This window comes from Callithrix jacchus, chromosome 16 (assembly GCF_049354715.1).
Source record: "Callithrix jacchus isolate 240 chromosome 16, calJac240_pri, whole genome shotgun sequence".
Lineage (NCBI taxonomy): Eukaryota > Metazoa > Chordata > Mammalia > Primates > Cebidae > Callithrix > Callithrix jacchus.
Genome location: NC_133517.1, coordinates 84,516,901 through 84,538,121, shown reverse-complemented (window position 1 = coordinate 84,538,121; position 21,221 = coordinate 84,516,901). Strand labels below are relative to the sequence as shown.

The 21,221-nt window shown below is 35.4% G+C and overlaps 1 protein-coding gene across 11 annotated transcripts in view; it reads right to left on the bottom strand.

Moving 5' to 3' along the window:
* The window catches only part of CSMD3 (CUB and Sushi multiple domains 3), a 1,279,316-nt gene that overhangs the window by 473,019 nt on the left and 785,076 nt on the right, over nucleotides 1–21,221 (bottom strand). For all 11 annotated transcript variants that reach the window (XM_002759280.8, XM_017965625.4, XM_035276379.3 and 8 more), the window contains one exon: nucleotides 4,463–4,601. In XM_002759280.8, coding sequence (XP_002759326.1) covers nucleotides 4,463–4,601 — 139 coding nt within the window. The remainder of the gene's footprint in view (nucleotides 1–4,462; nucleotides 4,602–21,221) is intronic.

The following is a 21,221-nucleotide window of genomic DNA, read 5'->3' as shown; positions in this document are numbered from 1 at the left end:
GAATTGGATATTTTCAAGAATCTAGTATATGTAGATACTTTAGATGTGATATTCTGTTTCTCAAAACAATCTTTAGAGAAAAATAAAGCACCAAAATATTATAAAGCCATTGATCAAGGAAGTGGTAGACATACTTATGTCTGATTTCGATGTGACTATTTTATGCTGCTACCATAATGGATAAAAGTCACTTATTTTTTTAACTTAAAATAACTTGTTCATCCCTTTGATACTGAGTTACTGCTAGCAATGTGATAGCTGTGTAAGATGTGGATTATTAAAAGAGCCAATTTCTGACAAAGCACATGGAGCATAGACAGCCCTCAACCAAAATCTCATACCCTTAAAAGTTCTTTTAGAAAATAATAAATGAAAGAAGATATTTAAGGACTTTTTTTCCTTCAAATAGCTCCAATTCAATAATATTATAGGATTGTGGGTGAAAGTAAAGTAAGAGAAAATAGAAGGCTCAAATGCCCAAAGGAGCATTTATTTCAGTTTACAACATTTAGAATAATTTAGGTCTTAATTTATTTTATTTATATAAGGTAGATTCAAAAGAAATATGTTGATATGAAAGTGCTCTTTTTATTTTAAAACACTGAAAATACCATTAATAAATTCTTAAAGCATTCCAGTTCCTGATTATTCCAGTGTTTGGGGCAATTAACAAAGAATAATTTTTTAGTGATTGATATTAGGGAAGTGGAAGGAGCCATGAGATGTTTAATTTATTTGAGTGGGTAATTTCAGGATTAAGAAAGGAGGCACAGTTGACAAGTCCTGCTTGGTGATGTTCATGGGGAGAAGCCACAATCTTTAATTGTAAGAAACATTCCTCACCCCAGGCCTATTCTGGTCTACCTACAAGACAGATTGTTGTTCCTGTGCACAAACCCTATATTGAAAATCACTTTTCAATTAGACTTTCTTGCTTCTAGCCTATTTTAAAAGATTTGTGCCTTAATCAATAGATAAGAGAATAAGAAAGTGACAGGGTAAAACGTGCTAAGTAATTATATTTATAGAAATTAAATTAAGTTTTTGTCTATTTAACTAGTGTTACATTTTATTAAAATGGCTGGAAAGATTTCACCAGAAAGGCAGGTTTGAAATGGTCTAATTTCAAATACAGGCTGTACAATATATGTGAATTCATTCTGGAGAATTCTAAAGGTATTTAAACAAGATAGGCAAGCAGCAGTGAGGCCTATATTGACCTGTTGGAAGGATAGAAGATTCATGCTAAGAATTTTGGACAGAGAAAATAGGGCCTTCAAAAAAAAGTCCAAAATCAAGAGTCAAAATATGGATGCTTTCTGAATTGCAGGCATTGTTTTGTAATCAAACTGTGAAGTGGGCCACTCGCAGTAGCTTACTTTGGGCTGAAAGATACTAGGTATTTATCTATTTATTTAATGATGATTAATGACTCTCATTAGCAAATCAGCAGGTGCTTTTCAACATAATGTTGCACTTTGTGTTCCTACAGCTTAATTTTCTAGTCATATTATTTTAGGCTTATATAGTATTTTAAAAATGAATAAGGGAATAAAATGAAATGTTATCTTAAAATAACATTCCAGTTTCAACTAGCTAGAAGGTGGGGAAGGGGTGATTTCTTCATAAGAAAACACTGCTGTTTGATTTAAAAAAAGAATTACTTAGCATGTTTCAAAAGAAAGGCAAGATCCATTCCTACTCCCCAACATCACCCAGAAAAAAAAATAATTAAATCACTCTGCATAATAAAGTAACAGGTATATTGAGACTTACCCTGCTATACACCAGAAGGGGCTGAGGGAATGGGGATATTAGGACTGAAGATCCTAGATGCAGAAGAGATTAAAGATGAAGAATGATTTGGGATAAGGGAAGGGATTGGAGAGATACAAGTAATTATTCCTGTGATGGTGGGGGTTATCAAGAAAATTTAGAACAGTGTAGCCTTATTCAATCTTAAATGACTAGATTGTTCAATAATCTGCTTTCATTGTCACCTTTATTATGGTTTTCATGAGAAGGAAAAAAATGATACAAATGTATAATGTTGACAGAGTACAGCAGCCTCAAGTCTTTATTAAGTAGGGTGATTCTAGAGACAGAATTTAAATCCAGAAGTGAACAAAAGCACTCACAGGCATTCTTTGAAAGCTGAAGGAGAGAGTAGATTTCTCTTGTTTGTGGGATGGGGCTTAAGCCTTTTAACTTGAATGTTGAAGGATAATGATTGGTGAGAATCATCTGGGTTATAAATACTATGAACTGATACAAATATAGTAAAATGTGAAAATAGCACATTTTCAACCACCTTTGCACCTCCTGATACAAAATAATGTTTAGTCCAAAACAAGAAATACTAAAATTATGTACTTGACATATTATATAAATATATACGAGATTAATTCTGATAGATTGACAAATCCATTTGTTTTTTAAATGTAATATACTAAATTTAAAAACTGAAAAATATGGATGAAATCTTTGTCTTACTGTTCCAAATCAACATATATCATGTTTTATGGTGTATTTCAAACCAAACATAATTCTGTGTGCTGAAGTAAGGTTGGTTAATTTTAGTTCAACATTCATGGAAGAAATATATTGGAAGAAAATTTAAGAGTTAATAAATAAGATGCTTTCCAAGATTTCTAAAATTTCTATGGAAACATAAGCCTTGTAAATCAATGCATACAGGACTTAGTTTTAACAAAATAGCAACAACAATATAACTGCCAAATGAATGTAAATAAAAACTTTAAAAATGTGTAAATCTTTGTTGTGGGCTGAATTGTGTTCCCCAATATTTCTATGCTGAAATCTTAACCCCTAGTAGTATCTCAGAATGTGGCTATATTTGGAGAAAGAGCCTTTAAAAGGTAATTAAAGTAAAGTGAGATCATATGGATGGACCCTGATCCAATGTGACTGGTGCCCAGGACATAAACACACAGACACAGAAAATCATGTGATGATAAATGGAGAAGACCATCATCTACAAGGCAAAAAGAGAAACCAGAATAAACTGTCCTGTAGACACCTTGATCTTGAACTTCCAGCCTCCAGAACTGTGAGAAAATTAGTTTCTGTTGTTTTTGTAATACAGTCTGTGACACTTTGTTATGGCAGCCCTACTATAGAAAACCAATATAGCCCCAGTAAACCTATGTAGGCTATAATAAGATAGTGTTAAATTAAATTTAGCTTAAAACCTCCTGCATACTTTGAACTCCTGCATAAGAAATGGCAACTTAACTAAGAGTATAATCTTATAATAAATAGCTGAGTTTTATCCAATTACAGAAGCCAAGCTTCAGTCAATAACAGGCCACTAACTGATAAGATCATATCTATATAAAGCAAATGTCAAGCTGTAACCAATCAAGCTGTTTCTGTGTGTCACTTCCTTTTTCTGTCTATAAATACTTTCTGCCCACTTGCCATGTGAAGCTCTTCATATGATTTAAGGTGCTATCTGATTCATGAATTGTTCTTTGCTCAAATAGTGGTTAAATTTAACTTGTCTAAGGTTTTCCTTTTAACAGTAGAATGAACCCATATGAAATGTTTAATGCTTTATATCTTTTCAAAATGGAATCTGTTTTCTTCCATGCAAATGTTAACACTAGTGTGGACAGAAAAATTCAATGAAGGACTTTTGAGTTGGGAAAGAATCAGGTTAAGTGTGTAAAATTCAATCTTCAGTCAATAATAACTATATTCTGCAGTACTTACATGTTTTTCATGTGGCTCTAATGCTTAAAGAAGGTTTTGTTCATTTATAAAGATGTTGGGAGATGAGAGAAGTCAATGATATAATTGAAAGATTATATAGATAAATCTATTTTGATTTGTAAATTGTGAATTAATAATATACCAGAAGCTTCGCTCTTTCAAATTTTAAAATATTCAATATTATAGCCTTTTACAATATAGATTATTTAGTCAATAATACTAATTTTTCTAGGGGAAATAAAAGGTCAGCTGTTCAACCATCACCACATACCACATGACAGTCATTTTCAGAAGGACTTATAGGTGTAAGCACCTATAAGTGTGGGTAAGTGTCTTAGACTGCACAACAGTGTTGATTTGAATGTGTTTATGGCAACTTTGCGTCTCACAACGTAGCAAAGCAGAATTCACAGGCCTTTCAAAATATAGGACAACTAAACTCATTAAGTTAAAGGTCACATGTTCATATCTTAGTAGTATGCATATACAAAAAGCAAAAAGGTCGATCTTGCATATTTTAATAGTACTGATACAGCATTAAACAAATAGAAAATTAACTTGACAATAGGCTGAAAGGTTAAAAGGGGGTAAACAGATGGAAGCTTTCACAGCACAACAATTGACTACTACAATAAAATTATATATTGATTTGGTAAATGCAAACGAGAATGTCAACTATTCCTTTAGATAATATTTTCTTTAAAAGTAGAAAAAATATTTGTGAGACCTTTCAAATGTAATTTTGATAGAGTGTCCAGGTTCAGCTTCAATCACCCACTCACAATTCAAAGAGTCTTTGTAGTATCCGGGCCATCCTGGTGAGAGAATCACTCCACTGGGAGCTGAAAAATGGCCACCACATGGGGCTGAAAAATTAAATCAGAGAACAAGTAAGAATAAAACATTCAGAATAAATTGCAGATATTATTCTTAATGCTTTTTTATGGCAAATCTCTGCATATTCTTATTAAATAGTTAATACTATAATGATACATTAGTCAATTATTTGTTAAATGATTATTTTTCTAAAAAGGTAATTTACATTTCAAAATATGAAACAGCAACACTTAGCATGACAGGCAATAAACTGCTCAGCCTTAAGTCTCTGAATAATACCCCTTACATATATTCTTGTGTCTCCATCGTCATCTTTGTCTTCAAAGCTTGAAGGAAAACCCAAGTTGTTAGTTTTGGTTTCTTTCTCTTTTAGTTTCTTATGTTACCAAATTTTACTGATTCCCCTTACACACTGTCTAAAGAGTTTGAGCTTCCATTTTCCAGAGTCACTACTATAATTCAGACTTTCAGTGATTCAGCTTTTTACCTTATTTCTTATCTGCTAATTTCTTTCTTGCTTTAGTCCAGCTGTCAGAATAATGTCCTCCAAATTATAGTTTTATCATACCATGTCCTAGACATCTAACTCCTTTCTTAGATTTGTATTTTGATCTCTTTTCTTTTTAGCATCAAATTTAAATATTCTGTTTATCATTTCAAATATTCTATTCTCTGCTTTTCCCTAAACTCACACAGAATTGAAACCACAATGATAGCATGGTAGTTCCAGTAAGTACTAATTAGGACATTTAGCATAAGCACTTCATTTTGGAGATGAGTAAACCAAATTTTAGAGAGAGCAGCTTGCCAAAGTTCACTAGGCCGAAAGTCTTAAAATAAATTTCAAGCCAACTTTTGCAAAACAAAGCCTTAGCACTGACCATTTTCCATTATTTCCTGTATTGGTGAATGAAATCACCATTTGTCCAGTTGCATAAACTAGAAAGCTAGAAGTATTCAGTTTTCATACTTATATTATTTTTACCATTTACTCCCACATCCAACCCATCTTCAATCTCGCTCTTGTTTCTCTAGCTCTACGGCATTCTTCTTAAATTACCATAATCTCATCCCTAAAGTATAGATACAACCTCTGAACTGGTCTCTGCATTTACACTATTCTCCATGCTATAGATGCAGTGATTTTTTTTTCTTTTTAATTCAGAAAACTTACCATGCCCTTCAGTGAAAACTTTCTCTGTTGCCCCATAAGGCTGTGTAGGTTCTAGCTGTTCCTTACTCTCTAGCCTTAACTTTCAACTCCCCTTCACTCTGCAGCCCAGCTACATTACCCTGCTCCACTTTCAGGACGTATACACAGGAAAAAAAAAATAAAGCAGAGAGTATTTGAGATATTGAAAATTATGAAAAGAGAAAAAAAGACTAAATTGTACTAGATCAACTTTTTAACACATCATTATTCCTGGTAACTTACTACATTATTTTCTTTTCATCTTCACATTTAAACTCTTACCCATCTCCTTATATTTTTCCTAGCTTGTTTCTTTCTGTTTTGCCTTACAGAATTTCTAAAAACTGCTCTAGACACTATTTTACTCCTTTTTATTATTTAAATAACTTGATGGAACACAAATGAAATAGTAAATATTTATAAATTGACCTAAGAATTAAACATTACTGTGAAATTTCTATTTGAGTAAAATATTTTCTATATGAAATTGCCAAAAGTTGTTATTTGTATGACAGAGAACTTTCATAAAAACTAAGTGTTCTTTCTTAGTAGAATTTAATTTTGTTTCCTAAAAAGCTTTTAAAGGAAGACATTTTCCTAAGGATTATTTACTCTTCTTAGTTATGATGACTCATAATTAGGTTTCCTGTAGGGTTATGTATTTCAAAAATGAAATTATGTGCATAATAGTCACTTAAATTATCATATTTTACAAGACTGAGCTAAGTATTTTAGTGAAAGTCCCCAAAATATGGAGTATTTCTGACAGAAATCTTTGTAATTTCAGCAACTCATATTGTTCCAGAAAAGCATTCATTCATTCAACCTAATCATCATTAGAAGAGGTAATTAGTCATAAAATTAACAATTGAGTAATGGGCCATAAAGGATTAAAAAGTAAAGTACAGAGAAGCATTCTAACTTGACACTCAGTCCAAAATGTGAGGGAGGCAGAGTAAGGAGGGGGCTTTAAAGTGAAGAACTAGCCTAGAGATGTTATTGCTGTTCGTTTCCTAAAACGGCTCTACAGAATAGTGACCCTGCTAGTGATCCTCCTAGTAAATTCCTCACATTTACTTCAGAAAATGTCGTAAGTCACCTACTTACCATTTACCACTCACACACAATTGAAACCACAATGATAGCATTGTAGTTCCAGTTAGTACTGATTAGGTCATTTAGTCTAAGCACTTCATTTTGAGATGAGTAAACCAAATTTTAGAGAGAGCCAGTCTCCTACTTATGACATTTTCTGAAGTAGCTTCTTTCTCACTTAAAGGTTTGGAATTTCCCAAAATTATTCTTCCAAAAGTATAAGAACAGACTCTCTAGAAATTCTACACCCAGGAAGAGAGACACATGCACACATGGGCCGGTCAGCAAAAGCCTCATGATTAAAGTGACCATCAGGCACATGAGGAAAATGTCAGTATGGAGAAGCCATGGTGTAGCAACAGTGGAAGAGCATGGAGTACATGAAATTCAGAAGAAAGGAAAGACTAAATGTAGAGACACAAAACAAAACAGAAAACAGCTGTAGAAAAAAAAAGCTGTCCAGAGTTTTGGAACAACAACCTAAAAATATTATTAATTACAAATATTTTGTTTGTAAAGAACTCTAACTGCAATATGACTAAAATGCAACTATAAAAACAAAAAGTTAACTACCCAAACTTAACAGTTTTGCCATATCCATGTATTGCCTATAGTTAACTATGTACCTATTGAAATTTAAGAAATTCTTATTTTTTAACCAAATATTTTTTAACCAAAAATTAACTATTTTTTAAGCAAAAATAACTTGTGAATCTCCAGATGAGACAATATTACACTTTAAAAAGGATTTCTCCAAAAAACAATAACTAATCCTGGCTGAACAAGGAAAATTTGGAATATACAGAAAGTAAAAAGGGGATTATGGCCATAAAGAAGCATTTCAAAGTCCATTCATTCATCTTTTATTCATTTGTATTTCAGTTCTTCAACACACCATTGTGTGGCAGGTGTGCGCTTGTGTGGTATTTATACCACTTCTAATGAACATTCATGGAATGTTTTCTATGTGTCAGGCACTGTACTAACAAGTCCCTTAGATTATTTTATATAATGCTCAAGATAATCTAGCCAGATAAGTACACTATTAGAGATAAGAAAACTGCTATGTAACAATTTTAAATAATTTGCATGTGAGCTATCAAGGATTTAAACAAAGGCTATTTGACTCTAGAAAATTCCTTCCAAATGACATTAAGATAGTCTTTTTAATTTCCTCATAGTGCCCATGGTGCAAAAGACAGAAACATTAACAAAAGGCAAAATGTCATAAGTTCTGTAACAAAGGTATGTCCACAGTACAAGGGGCCTGGAAAAGGAAATGAATAAGTGTTTCGTAGAAGAGACAAACGGAATGAATTCAAGAATGAGTCAGAGTTCACCAACAGAAACATTGAGGGAGGATATTACAAATGAGAGCAAGATCATGTGCAAATGCGTAGAAGATTTAGTTAGCATAAAGTAATGTCAATAACTTTTGGGGGCAATAAAGAAGTGATAAGAGGAAATAAAGAAGTGATAAGAGCCGCCCCTTTCTGTGAGAACGGAACTCGGGTTATTTCAGCTCTGGCCCGCAGAGGAAGCGCCCAGCTGCCTTCCCTCACTCACCAAAAAAAAAAAAAAAAAAAAAAAAAAGACCTGGTTTGCTATAGTATGGAAAGTGAATTATGGCAATTGAAAAATTGTTGACAAAGGATATATATACATATATAGACAAAGGATAAGATTTTCACTTAAGTATACCTGGATTTAGTGATATCAGGAGATTGTTACAACTATCTAGGAAAGGCATTATCAGAGTCTGAAATAAGGCTGTAGCAAGGAAAGGCAGAATATGCAAGGTATTTAGGAAGGAGAATTAAAATCATTTGTTGACATACAACGAGTGAGACAGAGGGAGTCTAAACTGGTCCTTGAGCCCTTGGCATGTACAATAGGGTAGATGGTGATTCCATTTACCAAAATGGGAAATACAAAACAGGGAGGAGTTACATGTGGAACATTAATGAGATTCAGTGCTAAAATAAAAGGGTCTGTGAAATATCACAAGAAACAGGAGAAAACAATCTGGAGCTCTTGGCTATCTTAGGAATGATTTTCAATATAGGTTGATGTTCAGGTTTCCACGTAGGTTGAAAGTAAAGGTGAATATTTAGAGGGAAAAATGAAAGATGATTAGATATTTAACCCTTTGAAAGAAGTTTTAATTTAATAAAATTAAGTACATGTTGCCCAAAAGTAAGTATATCACTATGTCACCAGGGGAGCTTATCCAACTCCCAGAGATCAGAGGTTCTTGGCCTTGCTAACCCGGAAAAATGGGGAAAGGGGGTTAGACCCAGAGATGCAGTTAGTTTGCCATTCAAATAAATATCATAGACCCAAAGAGTTTTAGGGAAAAGCAATTTATTAGACAGAGAGAAAGAAAGACAGCTCCCAAGCTGTTGTGGGAGAGGAACCAGAGAAGGAATCCATGTAAGTAGGAAGAGCTGGAGTTTTAACCCTTGAGTTATTCCTGTCCCATTCATGTCGTCATCTAATCAGAGGAGTTCTTTCAAACTTTCTCTGGAGTGACTGATCTTTGACTCTGATACTGGATTGGCTGTTGGTCCACAATCGTGAGTTACAGAACCCCCTCCTCCCAGAGCTTTCGATGGGTTTTTTGGGACGAAGGACTCTCACCTGGCTTTCTCTGCATAGCCTGCTTGCAGGAAAGACAGACAAGGAACTTTACATTTGAAACCCTCTGGTTCCCAGATGGAGGCGTGGAGCCGGGAAACTCCTGCCTTTGAAACCACGCCCCTCGCAGACCCAGGAAGAGAAGCGTCTATAACACAGTTCCTCGATTACACTGAGAGAAGGGCTGGGATGAATTATTTGTTTGGGTCTTCCTCTCACCTGTGTGAATTGGGATAACTGTAGCAAGTAAAAGTATTAAATTCCTAGGTTTTAGTGGAAAAATAGTTTATATCTTACTTGTCTGAGACAACCTTTAGTTTAACTAAATTTAGACAAGCTTCTTCTTGACGCAAGACCGTTCTTCCTACCTCCCTTTCCTAGACCCTTTACTTTAGAAAACTTGTATTTTTTTTTCCTCTGTACTTTTGAAATGTAAATTTTCTCCCAGCCTCTTGCTCATTTTACAACCCAGAAATGTCTTTTTCAATGACCTGGGAACCATCCCTTTGAAGCACCCTTATCTTCCAGTCTCTGTGGAAGAGTAGGAACCTAACTTCAATAAGCTCCAATTATCAAACATAAATGATCTAATCACTTTGGCCAACCTACTCCCTAGCATGCTCCAGTGCTTTTCCACCAGCTCACCCAGTGCTTAAAAACCCTCCCTCTCTTTCAAAAGAGTTGAGTTCCATCTTTCTTCTCCTTTGTAATAGCTTCAAAATAGTCTTGCTTGCCCGTTTAACTCTGATGGAGAAATTTTTCTTTGACATACAGATGTTTCTCAACTTATGTTGGAGTTTTGACTTATGATCATAACTTGATCAGAAAAATGGAGTAAGTAGTGGCAGAGCTGAGACTCAAATTCCTAGTTAAGAATTACCTCCACAATAGATTTATTAAATGATTTTTCCAGAAAAAAGTTTATTTACGCATTTTATACTGTCTTTACCATAGGTTTAGTGAAGATAGAAATAGATGGAAGGTCAGGGGGTAGAATATTTAGTCAAAAGGTTTTTAGTATAATTTTTGAGGCTCTAAACTTTCCATTTTAAGTTCCACTCCAATAGTATTTATCGCTCATTTTTTATTAATTAAATACACATTTAGTTTCTGCTACTATGCCTAAGATACTGTGATAGCTACTGAAATTGAAAAACAATTCTATATGACATATCTGCCTTCAATAGATACACATTTTCTACAAGAAAGATTGATACAGGTAACATGAAACATGGTAAGTACATGCTAGAGCTGGGTAAGTGGCCTTGAAATATAGGGCAGGGACAGGTACTATCCCAGGGGCATTAGGAAAGAGTCCTGGGAAGGAGATGTAGCCAAAGAAGAGTTTAGATTAAAAAAAAGAATACAAGCAAGATGGGCTTAACAGAAGGGGCATAGAATAGGCAGAGGCAGGAAGCAAAATACACTAATCTCTGTGGGCGAAAGTCAAGTGGTTCTTTGTTGCTGCAACTTATTGTTAGTGCAGGCCTAAGAAGGGGCAGTTCATGGGGGCCTCTTAGTTATATGCAGTGACTATTGCTTTCAAAGACTTTCAAACTTTAGTGGGCACCTACTGAGCTAAATGCAGATTCCTATATTAGACTCTAATTGTTGTAAGATGGGACCAGAAAATCTGTGTGGTTCACAAGACCCTCACCTGATCAATCAGTTCCTTTTATTGGTTACGTATGTGGACCACACCAAAAATTTAAGGGACGTAGGTGGTCTGTGGCCCTAAGATCTTTTGGTTAATCTCTCAGTTTTCCAGGATGAGGAAGTTATTTGGATATTTTAGTGAAATACAAGTTGCTGCCTTTAATTCTCCTTTTTGTAGCAATCAAATCAACATAAAGGATATATAAAGTTGACATAGTTCATTTATCTAGTTTTATTTTTCTAAGGCTTGAAGAAAGTCTGTTACAAGTAATGCAAGTTGGAGCGCTGGCTCAATTTTGTGTTACTTTAAGAAGAAAGGACACATTCAAAGACCCCATTGTGTGTTATATATATATATATATATATATATATATATATATATATATGCATATTTTATATATGAATATAGAGTATATTTTTATATATGCATATATATAATATATTTTATATATATCATATATTTAACATATATATGATATATAATTGCATTTTAGGTTCTGGGGTACATGTGCAGAACATTCAAGATTGTTGCAAAGGTACATACATGGCAGTGTGGTTTGCTACTTCCATCCCCCCATTGCATTTTAAGACAAGGATGAAAAAATCAGAAGTGCCTGAGACTGCATTCAGATAAAATTCTCTTGAATAAAAATGCTAAGGAGTGCTGATATGCCACAGCAGGAGATGCTCTTCCATCTGAAAAGTGGTACTTAGGTGCTCAGAAGGAAGTTGGGGACCATGAGCTGAGCTAGGTTTTGATCACAGGGATTTTGCCATAGGTGAATTAAAGAGGTGAACATTGTGGCATTTGGTCTGATACAGCCCCTTCTGTGGAGTTGTGCCTGATAAAATCCAGATGCCAACTCAGGTACAATCAGACAATGACTGTTCCATTTTGTTCCTTTTTTAAAAAAAGAAAAAAAAAACTTGCTTTATGGTCATAGGTGTGGTAAGTAATCACCAGCTCTCTCAAATCTCAGCACACTACATGATGGTCAAAAAAAAAAAATTACAGGGAACAAGTCAGGTATGTATCTAGGGTAAGAAGAGAAAGACAGAAAGTTGGTAATTAAGGAGACAAAATAGAATCATTTCTAGAACCATTTCTATCACTCCCCATACCCAGCTCCACAAAGATTAGAAGCAAAATTGTGCAGATGGCTATTAAATTAGATTCTTCTATAGTAGTCCCCCAGGAGACCTGGAATTTAATACCACCTAAATACTTAACTAAAAGATGCATTTATTTTTAGATATAAATGTGTGAATACATATCTGTTTATAAGAACCGCAAATCAATTCTGATCTATCCATCAAATTGTTACTCTAATTACTTCCTCAAGAGAACTCTCTCTAAAAAGAATGTAATGTTTGTGAATGATAATGGCTTCCTTTCCTCTGATGCTAATTAAGATTCAAGAGAAAAACTCTTATCCTCAAAGGGAAAGTCCATCAGGCATGCAAGTCCAGCCCTGTCTTTGAACAGGGCTCCTGGAACTTTAGTACCATCCTATTCACTCAAAGAATTATCTTAGATATCCATTAGGGAGTAGGAAGGAGCATAAGCCACAGTTACGCAGGGAGTTCTCTGCTAAGGGTAAGGGAGTTCTTGCTTGAGTAAGCATTTTATAGAACATTTGAAAGTTGGTGAAGCAAAAGCAGAAAAGACTCTTTTTTTTCTAATTACTGCCTTAAAACACATACTGCCAAATCTCTCTCCTCAAAGAGAATGTTAGCAGAGCTTCTAGTTTTCTTCTCACTTCCAGTGTTTAAAAACTTGGTCCAGTTCAATTTAAAACTCTTGTCTTATTCTCTCCATTCACTCACCAAGATTCCTCTGAGAAGTGGCCTGAGAGACTAGGAGGATAGGGAGGAGCACGCTAAAGCAATACCAGCACTTTCTGGTTTATTCCTCTACCTACTTCAGGACTCGGAGTAGAGAAGGTATTATCACCTCTTTTATATATTGTCCTCTTCTTTTTTCCTTTAGATTCTGTTTCCTGTAGTGAGTTAAGGCCGGGATGAGGTAGATTATGCTGTCACAGTTCTTTCCTGGAAGTTGTTGCTTTCCTTCAAACCCTTATCTGTTCACTGGTGTCTCCCTTTTGTCAGATATGGAAAATGTCGATACTCCCATGAGAATAAATAAGTTTTTTGCCAAGGCCAAGAGTGGAGAGAATAACCTCTCACTGCACAATTCCCTGATAAAAGAGAAGCTCAATTTTTTATAGCCGACTGTCTGCTCCCATCTCTAGCAGTACACTCTATGACTCTGATTGATTTTCTTTTCCTAGTGGTCAAGTCTGAGTAACTTCTTTGGTATTCATTTGATGCATAGGAAACTTACATCATTGACTAGCCAACTATTTGAAGTAAACAGCTCTCCCTCTCTCCAACCTGCCAGCTTTCTATCAGTTTCTTTCCTCTTGTTCAATAGGCACAGAAGGCTATTGTATAAGCAAATATCCACCTGGGAATTCTCTTTCACACAGACATCTCCATTCTTGATGAGGAATTCTCTTACAGCCCTTTCCCTCAGCTTGGCTTGAAAATAAGGAGACTAGCATTTTCCTTCCTCTAAGAAGATGAATGAAAAACCAAACAACTTATGATTCAAACAGTTATACAATGGTACAGAAAGATAGATAAATAGATAGATTAGATAGATAAAGACATATAGATCTTTATGTTTTTGCTGCTTAACACATTGGAAGTGGGGTGGCTGAGGTTATGACTGAGATAGCAGACAGCTAGAACCCACTTAAGCTATGGAATAGGTGTCTTGTCCTCAATTTTTCATGAAGAGGAATATAGATAATTTTTTCTCCTTAACCAGACATTTAAGTTGCCAATGCTAAAGCAACAGGACAATTTAGTGTTCCACTTTGTTAGTCACACATTTATTCCTATTGTTTTCCTTGAGGGGAGAGTTGCAAAGATAACAATGTTCAATACTATTTCAAGTGTCCACAGAAAGAGGCAACTTTGCCAGTCTTAACCCAGCATCTTAGTTAAATCATCATCTTTGAGGCATTAGGATTCATCAGATTCTTCTAATGTATTTCACTAAAGGTAATCATTTTTATTTATAAAGCACCCCCATGAATGTATTATATCTAACCATATTCAAGAATATGATCCAGAAAGCCAATATTCATCTCCATTTTTATCAGGGAGATTGATTTAGATCAAAGGTGGCACTGCTGGCTACAGTGTAAAGGGCATGTGAGACACAGTCACGTAAAAAGGACAAGAGAAGAAGATAGCATGTTTGCATCAGAGCCTTCTGAGACTCGGAGGAGAAATAATTATGAAGAAACTAATGGGTGGGCACAGGTGGATGGAACGACAAGCCATTTATAATTTGAACCACAAATTTAGGCATCTGCATGGGATCTGGAAAGAAAAGACAAGGTACTGCTCAGGGGAAAATACCACAGGGACCAAGTTGCTTTAGAGAAGAATGGTATGTCACTGTGGCTGCTGTGCTGAGAATATAACTGAAAAATGCAGGGACAGAAGCAATGAGAGCAGTTAGGGGCTATGGAGTAATTAAAGCCAGAGCCAAAGGTTGCTGGGACTAAGATGTCAGCAGTGGAGGTAGCAAGAAGTGCTTGAGTTTTGAATTGTTCCAAAGGATGAGCTAACCGGTGTTCCTGGTGCATTGTCTATGGTTATGACAGAAAGAAAGGAGTCAGGAAAGATTAGATAAAGATAGAATAATTTTGACCTTAATAATGGAGTTGCTATTAATAATGGAGAAAGTGTGTGACAGTAGCAGGTTTAGAGTGATGGGAGGAGATAGATCAGTTTTGGACAAGTTAAGTTTGAGATGCCTATTAAATACCTAACTGGGAATGTGGAGTAGGAAATTGAACATATAAGCCCAGATTTCAGGGCAGAGAACCAAGCTAGAGATGTAAATTCAAGAGATAGCAGCATGTAGATATCATTTACAGTTAGAGACTGATTGAAAAATCAACAATAAAATTAATGAAATAGAGAAATAAAATATTCAAAATGTAGCTCTGGGACATGCACTTAAACAGATCACAGAGAGGAGAAGCAAGTAAGGGAGACTAAAATGAGCCTGAGTAGTATACTTAATAAAATAACAACATTTCACAATATATATAATTTTTAGACTTGTCTAATTTATTTTTCCATACACAGTTAAATAATTGTATAACTTTAAATTATTGAGGAAAATTTGATTTTAAAATGGCATTTGATTTTAAATGCCAAAAATGGCATGAATTTCAGATTCTGTAACAAAATAATGAATACATTAATGCATCTCTCATTTTTGATCTGCAATAAAATCCTTTTCAACTTTCAATCTGCATGTGTATAGTTCAGTACCATTTTGTTTTGATGGCATTCATCAATGAATAATAAATCTTTATATTCAGGAACTGTTTCCTTCTGTGGCTGCAACAGAGATAGGAGAATTAATTTATGTCCACTCTCTTGCTTTCTAAAACAGAAAACTCTAGATGGCTTAGTCTACACTGCTTGACACTTAGGAAAACTTTCTTGTTTTATACTACATCTCGTGGCCTTGTATCTCTTTCAAGTTCTTTTGGGATTCATTGACTGGCTTATTACTGGCAAATTCAGTAGCAGTCATTATAAAGTAGGAATACAACTCAGAGAGAAGCTGAAAATATATGTCAAAAACTTGCTGTCTCTCTCCTTTTTGTTTTCAAAACTAGTATATAATTTATTATAACAAGGTGGAGAATTTATTCACTGAGCTTCCAAGGAGATAAAATCTCAACTGAAAAACCATCAGAATGGAATTAATGAATCTTTTCTGGGGGCAGAGCATAGTGGAGTAGATTTTGTGTTAACTTGAAGATTATGTGTATGACAGTGGGATGAAACTCATGTGAGCAAAGACATGGGCCATAGAAAGGTAAATAGGAAGGAAGAGAAGAGCTTAGTGATGAGAGGACTGTGTGTGTAAGCAAGGGGGAAGAGAAAAAGGGAAATAAATGATAATGATGATGGTGGTGACGATTTTTACAAGCTACCTTGAATGCTGGGTGAGAAGGGGGAAGAGATGGCTTAGGAAGACATTTGAGAAGCCTTCTGTTTACTTCATTGTATAAAACACTTGCATCCTGACAAAAAAAAAGTCAAAGTAAAAATCTCTATCAGTGCTTCTTAAATAACTTTGGACTAGTTCTTGAGTCTGCTTGAAATCAAATTATACTAGACAATTGAGCCACATTAGCAGCTAAATTATTAGCAAAATTGTACTACGTCATGGTAAAAATAGGATAAGACATGAGCAGAGTATTAATGCACAGATGAAAGGATTTTGCAGAGAGTACTTTGAGTTTGAAATAATCATTTGGAGGAGAATGCACAATTCAAGATAGGATGTTCCAGCTAGACTCTAGGTGCTAGAGGATTGGTCTTAAAAAGAGTTACCCAACTTCACAACTAAATAGAGCAACTCAAGAAACTTCCTCAGGAAATAACTACTTTGCAAAATGATTGTTAAGTGGGGAAAAAGGATTCCAATTTCTTGAGACATTGCTGTGCTTTCTTAGAAGGAATAGAGGTTGCTGTCCAATATACGGTTTCTGAACTGTTTCACTTGGCCTAGCACAACAGATTGATTGCTGCTCTTTTCTAATGTCCATGAGGTATTGTATAGGATAATGGAAACATTGCTCTCTCAGTTTTCAATAATATAATTATTGTTTATGTTGTTGTTAAGCAAAGAAATATTTATCTGTGACTATGTCTCTATAAAAAGTAAGAAAACACACGTGCCCCTTGGGAGGGTAGCCTGCTTTCTTTAGCCCATCTAATTTATTTTTGTTACTTCCTTGCTCCTGTAAGAATTTAAGATTATGATTCCTTATCTGAGACATTGGTGATTAGGTACTATCTGTAGACCCAGATTCGCCAAAACTACCATCTTGTCTAGTGGCAGTTGGCTTCACCATCCTGGAAGACATAAGTATCTAGATGAAGTTGAGTTCAGTAAAAATTTTGGAAAGACATTTTCTGGCTCTGTGTTAAACTCACAGAAAGAGTTAAAAGCAAGACATCCACTAAGGAAGAGTATTAAAAGATTGGAGAATCAAAAATACCTGCAACAAGATCATGGCAGAATTACTTATAGCTAATTTACCAAATAATCACAGACACTCTCCTTTACAAACTGATCTCAAGAATCTGGTAAAGCAAATCAGAGCTAAGAAAGTAAGTTAATTATGGCTAAATTTAAGAAAGAAAGCCAAGTAATGATGCTCAGATCATTTGAAGTAGAAACGAGGCTGATAACTTTCAGCAGACAATGAGGCATGCTGAAAGTCTCAAGCCCTTGGAGTTGTCCCTTAGATAGGCAGATTTATGTGGACAGAGACAAGTGGGTTTCCCAAATCCCAATAAGAAAATCCCTCTGATGAGTCAAATATTACCCTTAAAATTTGCTTTCTGTATAGCAGTACTGGTCACAAGAAAAATTCCAGTGGTAAGAAGTGCTGTGGGATTTTACTGGATGATTACAGGATTCTGGGATTTGGAGGTCAAGAATAGTTCAAGTTTGCATTGCCTGGTACAGTAAAGAAAATTCAGTTGTCCAAGCTTCCCTTGAAAAAAAGAATTAAGAGAAAGTACTATCTTAGCTGGGCGCAGTGGCTCATGCCTGTAATCCCAGAACTTTGGGAAGCTGAGGTGGGTGGATCATCTGAGGTTGGGAGTTCATGACCAGCCTGGCCAATGTGGTGAAACCCCGTCTCTACTAAAAACATACAAATTAACTGAGCATGGTGTGTGTCTGTTATCCCACCTACTTGGGAAGCTGAGACAGGAGGACGGTTAGAACCTGGGAGGCAAAGGTTGCAGTGAGCCAAAATTATGCTACTGAACTCTAGCCTGGGCAACAGAGTGAGACTTCATCTAAAAAAAAAAAACCACTATATTATTCATATTTCAGGAGACACAAACACACATGCTTAAGTGGAGAAATAAAATCTAAATGCAATTATGTTGTGTCCCACTTCCCAATTTCCTTGAACTTAGGTTGGTAGAAAGAACTTTGAAGGTTATGGTACAGGTTTGCTTGACAATGTCCTCTGAGGCCCCTGAAATTCTGATAATACTACAATAAAGAAAAAGGTAGGTATAGAATGTGAAAAGAAGGAATTCAAAGAAAGACGATTCTTGCATGAAAACTGTATTTCAAGAGGGTTGAACTTAGTGAGGAGGCTCACACGATATCCAAAAGGGGCCTGGACTATACAGAATAGTAAAATGAATGTGAGGAAAGCTGTGCTGTGAAGTGAAAACAGCAGTTAAAGCAGCTGCTATGAGTGGGGCACTGGTGAAGACAGAGAAAGAGGGTTTTTAGAAAGCTTTCTGTGTGACACATTATGAAAATCCCTAGGTCAGCCCATTAAAGAAGATCTACAACAACCATGTACACAGTTATTCAGTGCTTTAGGATGTTTCTTTGAAGAAGATGCCATGAAGAGACTGGCCCTAGGTAGAGCCAGTTATATTTAGGCTACTATTGCAGTGTTGGCGAAGCATTCATTGGCTGCCATTAAACTGAGTTAAGGTGACAGTTTGTGGAATTCAGCCTAAAATAACTACAATGCTGATTACAGTAACTTTTTTTTTTTTTTTTTTTTTTTTTTGCCACAAGCAGAACTGAAAGCTCATAAGGCCATAAAAGGCATCTAATCTTTCTTCTTTATGGTGAGAATTGGATAAATTCATTCTGGAGAAATGAGTTAAAATTTTCAGAAAGCCCCAATCTATCCTTAAGTTATGTATCAGTGTTGAACTTCAGGTCAGTGAATAAAACATATAACCAAATTCTGCTGAACAATTTTATTTAAGTTATCTGAAATGTGGGATCATAAAACTGCAACCCGTCATGATATTTCTCTCTTTTGGTCTGACAATCCTTATTCAAGACTATGGCAGATGAAAGTTTCTTTAACTATTCTCAAAGATTTCCTAAAGTTTTAGGGACGGACTGATTCCTCAGTTTGAGGACTGACTGACATGGGTGGATCACTAATTTGCTAATATGCCTAAGCTTTTAGACACTTATGATAGAGAGGAGTTGGGGTGGTGATGGTGGTAATCTTTAAGTGTATTGAAACTCTGAGTTTCCAAACAAAAACATTTTAGATGGCTTCCATTGTTCCGTAAGTTCTGATTAAAACAAAATGTTCAAACTTTTAATTTTAATAAACATCAATCCATATACATACATAACTTTAGCAATTTGATTTTGAAGAGAATAGAAGTAGGAATTTAGTTTTATTCACTAGAAAATACAAACATGTACATTTAAAATTTTATTCTATTTGAAATGGTTAATATGACAATAATTTAAAAGTTTTAGCTAAAATGTTAAGTGTACGTTGGAGGTTGTGATGGTGCCCAAAAGATGAACTATAATAAATAATAATTTTTTTTTCTGTAAAAGTATGGACAGTCTAGAGAACAAATGAGACAGGAGTTGTAGGCTCCCAACCATAATTTTCTATGTAAGTGGGAGTGGCTCTGGAACCTTCAGGAATGGTGGGAGGATGGGGAAGTTTTTTATTTTTTTTTAATTAGGAAAAATAAAAAAAATATTTCCTCGGCTAATTTCAGGCTTTCATTGTTAGTACTAAGTAGAATTTAAGCAAAACTAAAGGAGATAAACATAAACCTTAATTAGAGGCTCAGAAATCAAACCCACCTGAGTTAATTACAGAGTTGACAGCAGTCTACTTTGTCAGGTGGAAATTGGCTCAGAGGGTGTTTTGGGATGGAGCTGGCAACCTGGCAAGGGCCACCCTAAGATTGCTTAGGGCCCATTCCAGTTCTGCCTTCCTTGGCTCCAACTTCATCCTTAGTGATGTTTCCACCTTGCTATTGGGCCCGCAAACAGGCAAGTGAGCCAACTGTGTGTCATTTCACTCCCACATAGAGAAAAACAGTTCTTGTCTGTCAGAAACTTCATAAAGGTTCTCTGGGATGAGTGAAGGGCTTATGGGCCTCTGTCAGGTTAGAGTTCTGAATATTTTATCTTACTTATTTTTCAAAGTTAAATATTATTTATTTTTCACAGATAGTAGAAAAATCTCCTTGAAATTGCTCTATCTAATTAAGTAGTGATTCATTAAATTATTCACTGATGTTAATAATTATTTTTACCTCTGCAATGCAGCTAGGCACCAAGTAACTCTGAAAACAATAACCAAGTTAGGCAAACAAGGATCCAACAAAATTCAAAACTTACCTGCAAGTGGTCTCTGTATGTGTTCACTGAGATTTAAAACAAATTTCAGTGCAGGGAAGGGTGAGGCTCAGATAATGTCATTTCCCAGCTGCAATGGCTCTCAATCAGCCACTTTGGAGCTATTTAGCATTATTTACAAAGGGTCTAATTCTCTGGACTTCTCTAGTCATTCATCAGATCCAACTCACTCTGTTCCTCCACTGCAGTCACACTGAACTTGCTCTATTCCTTTTGCTGGAAACATACTTTTCTCCCATTTCCTACTATTCCTTCAAATGCTAATGTATGGCAGCTAAGCACAGTGGCTCACCCTTGTAATCCCAGCACTTTGGAAAGCCAAGGTAGGTGAATCACCTGAAGTCAGAAGTTCAAGCCCAGCCTGGCCAACATGGCAAAAACCCACCTCTCCTAAGAATACAAAAAAATAAGACGGGCATGGTGGCTCCTGACTATAGTCCCAGATACTCAGGAGTCTGAGGCACAAAAATCACTTGAACCCCAGGCGGCCAGGCAGAGACCATACCACTGCACTCCAGACTGGGCTCAAGAGCAAAAATCTGTCTCAAAGTAAACAAACAAAATAAATGCTAATGTAGATTTTCCTTACTGGTTCCTCAAGGCTTGATCAAAAATATGTTAAAAGAATGAATGGGCTACGGCAAAAAGAATAATGGAAAAATGAAGTATTACTATCCATTTTCCCTTTTTACTTTAGTCCTTTACTGTGTAACTCCATTGTGTTTTTAAAATAACATCATAGTCATAATTACTGACAGAGTGGCCCCTGCTGAACCTACCCCATTT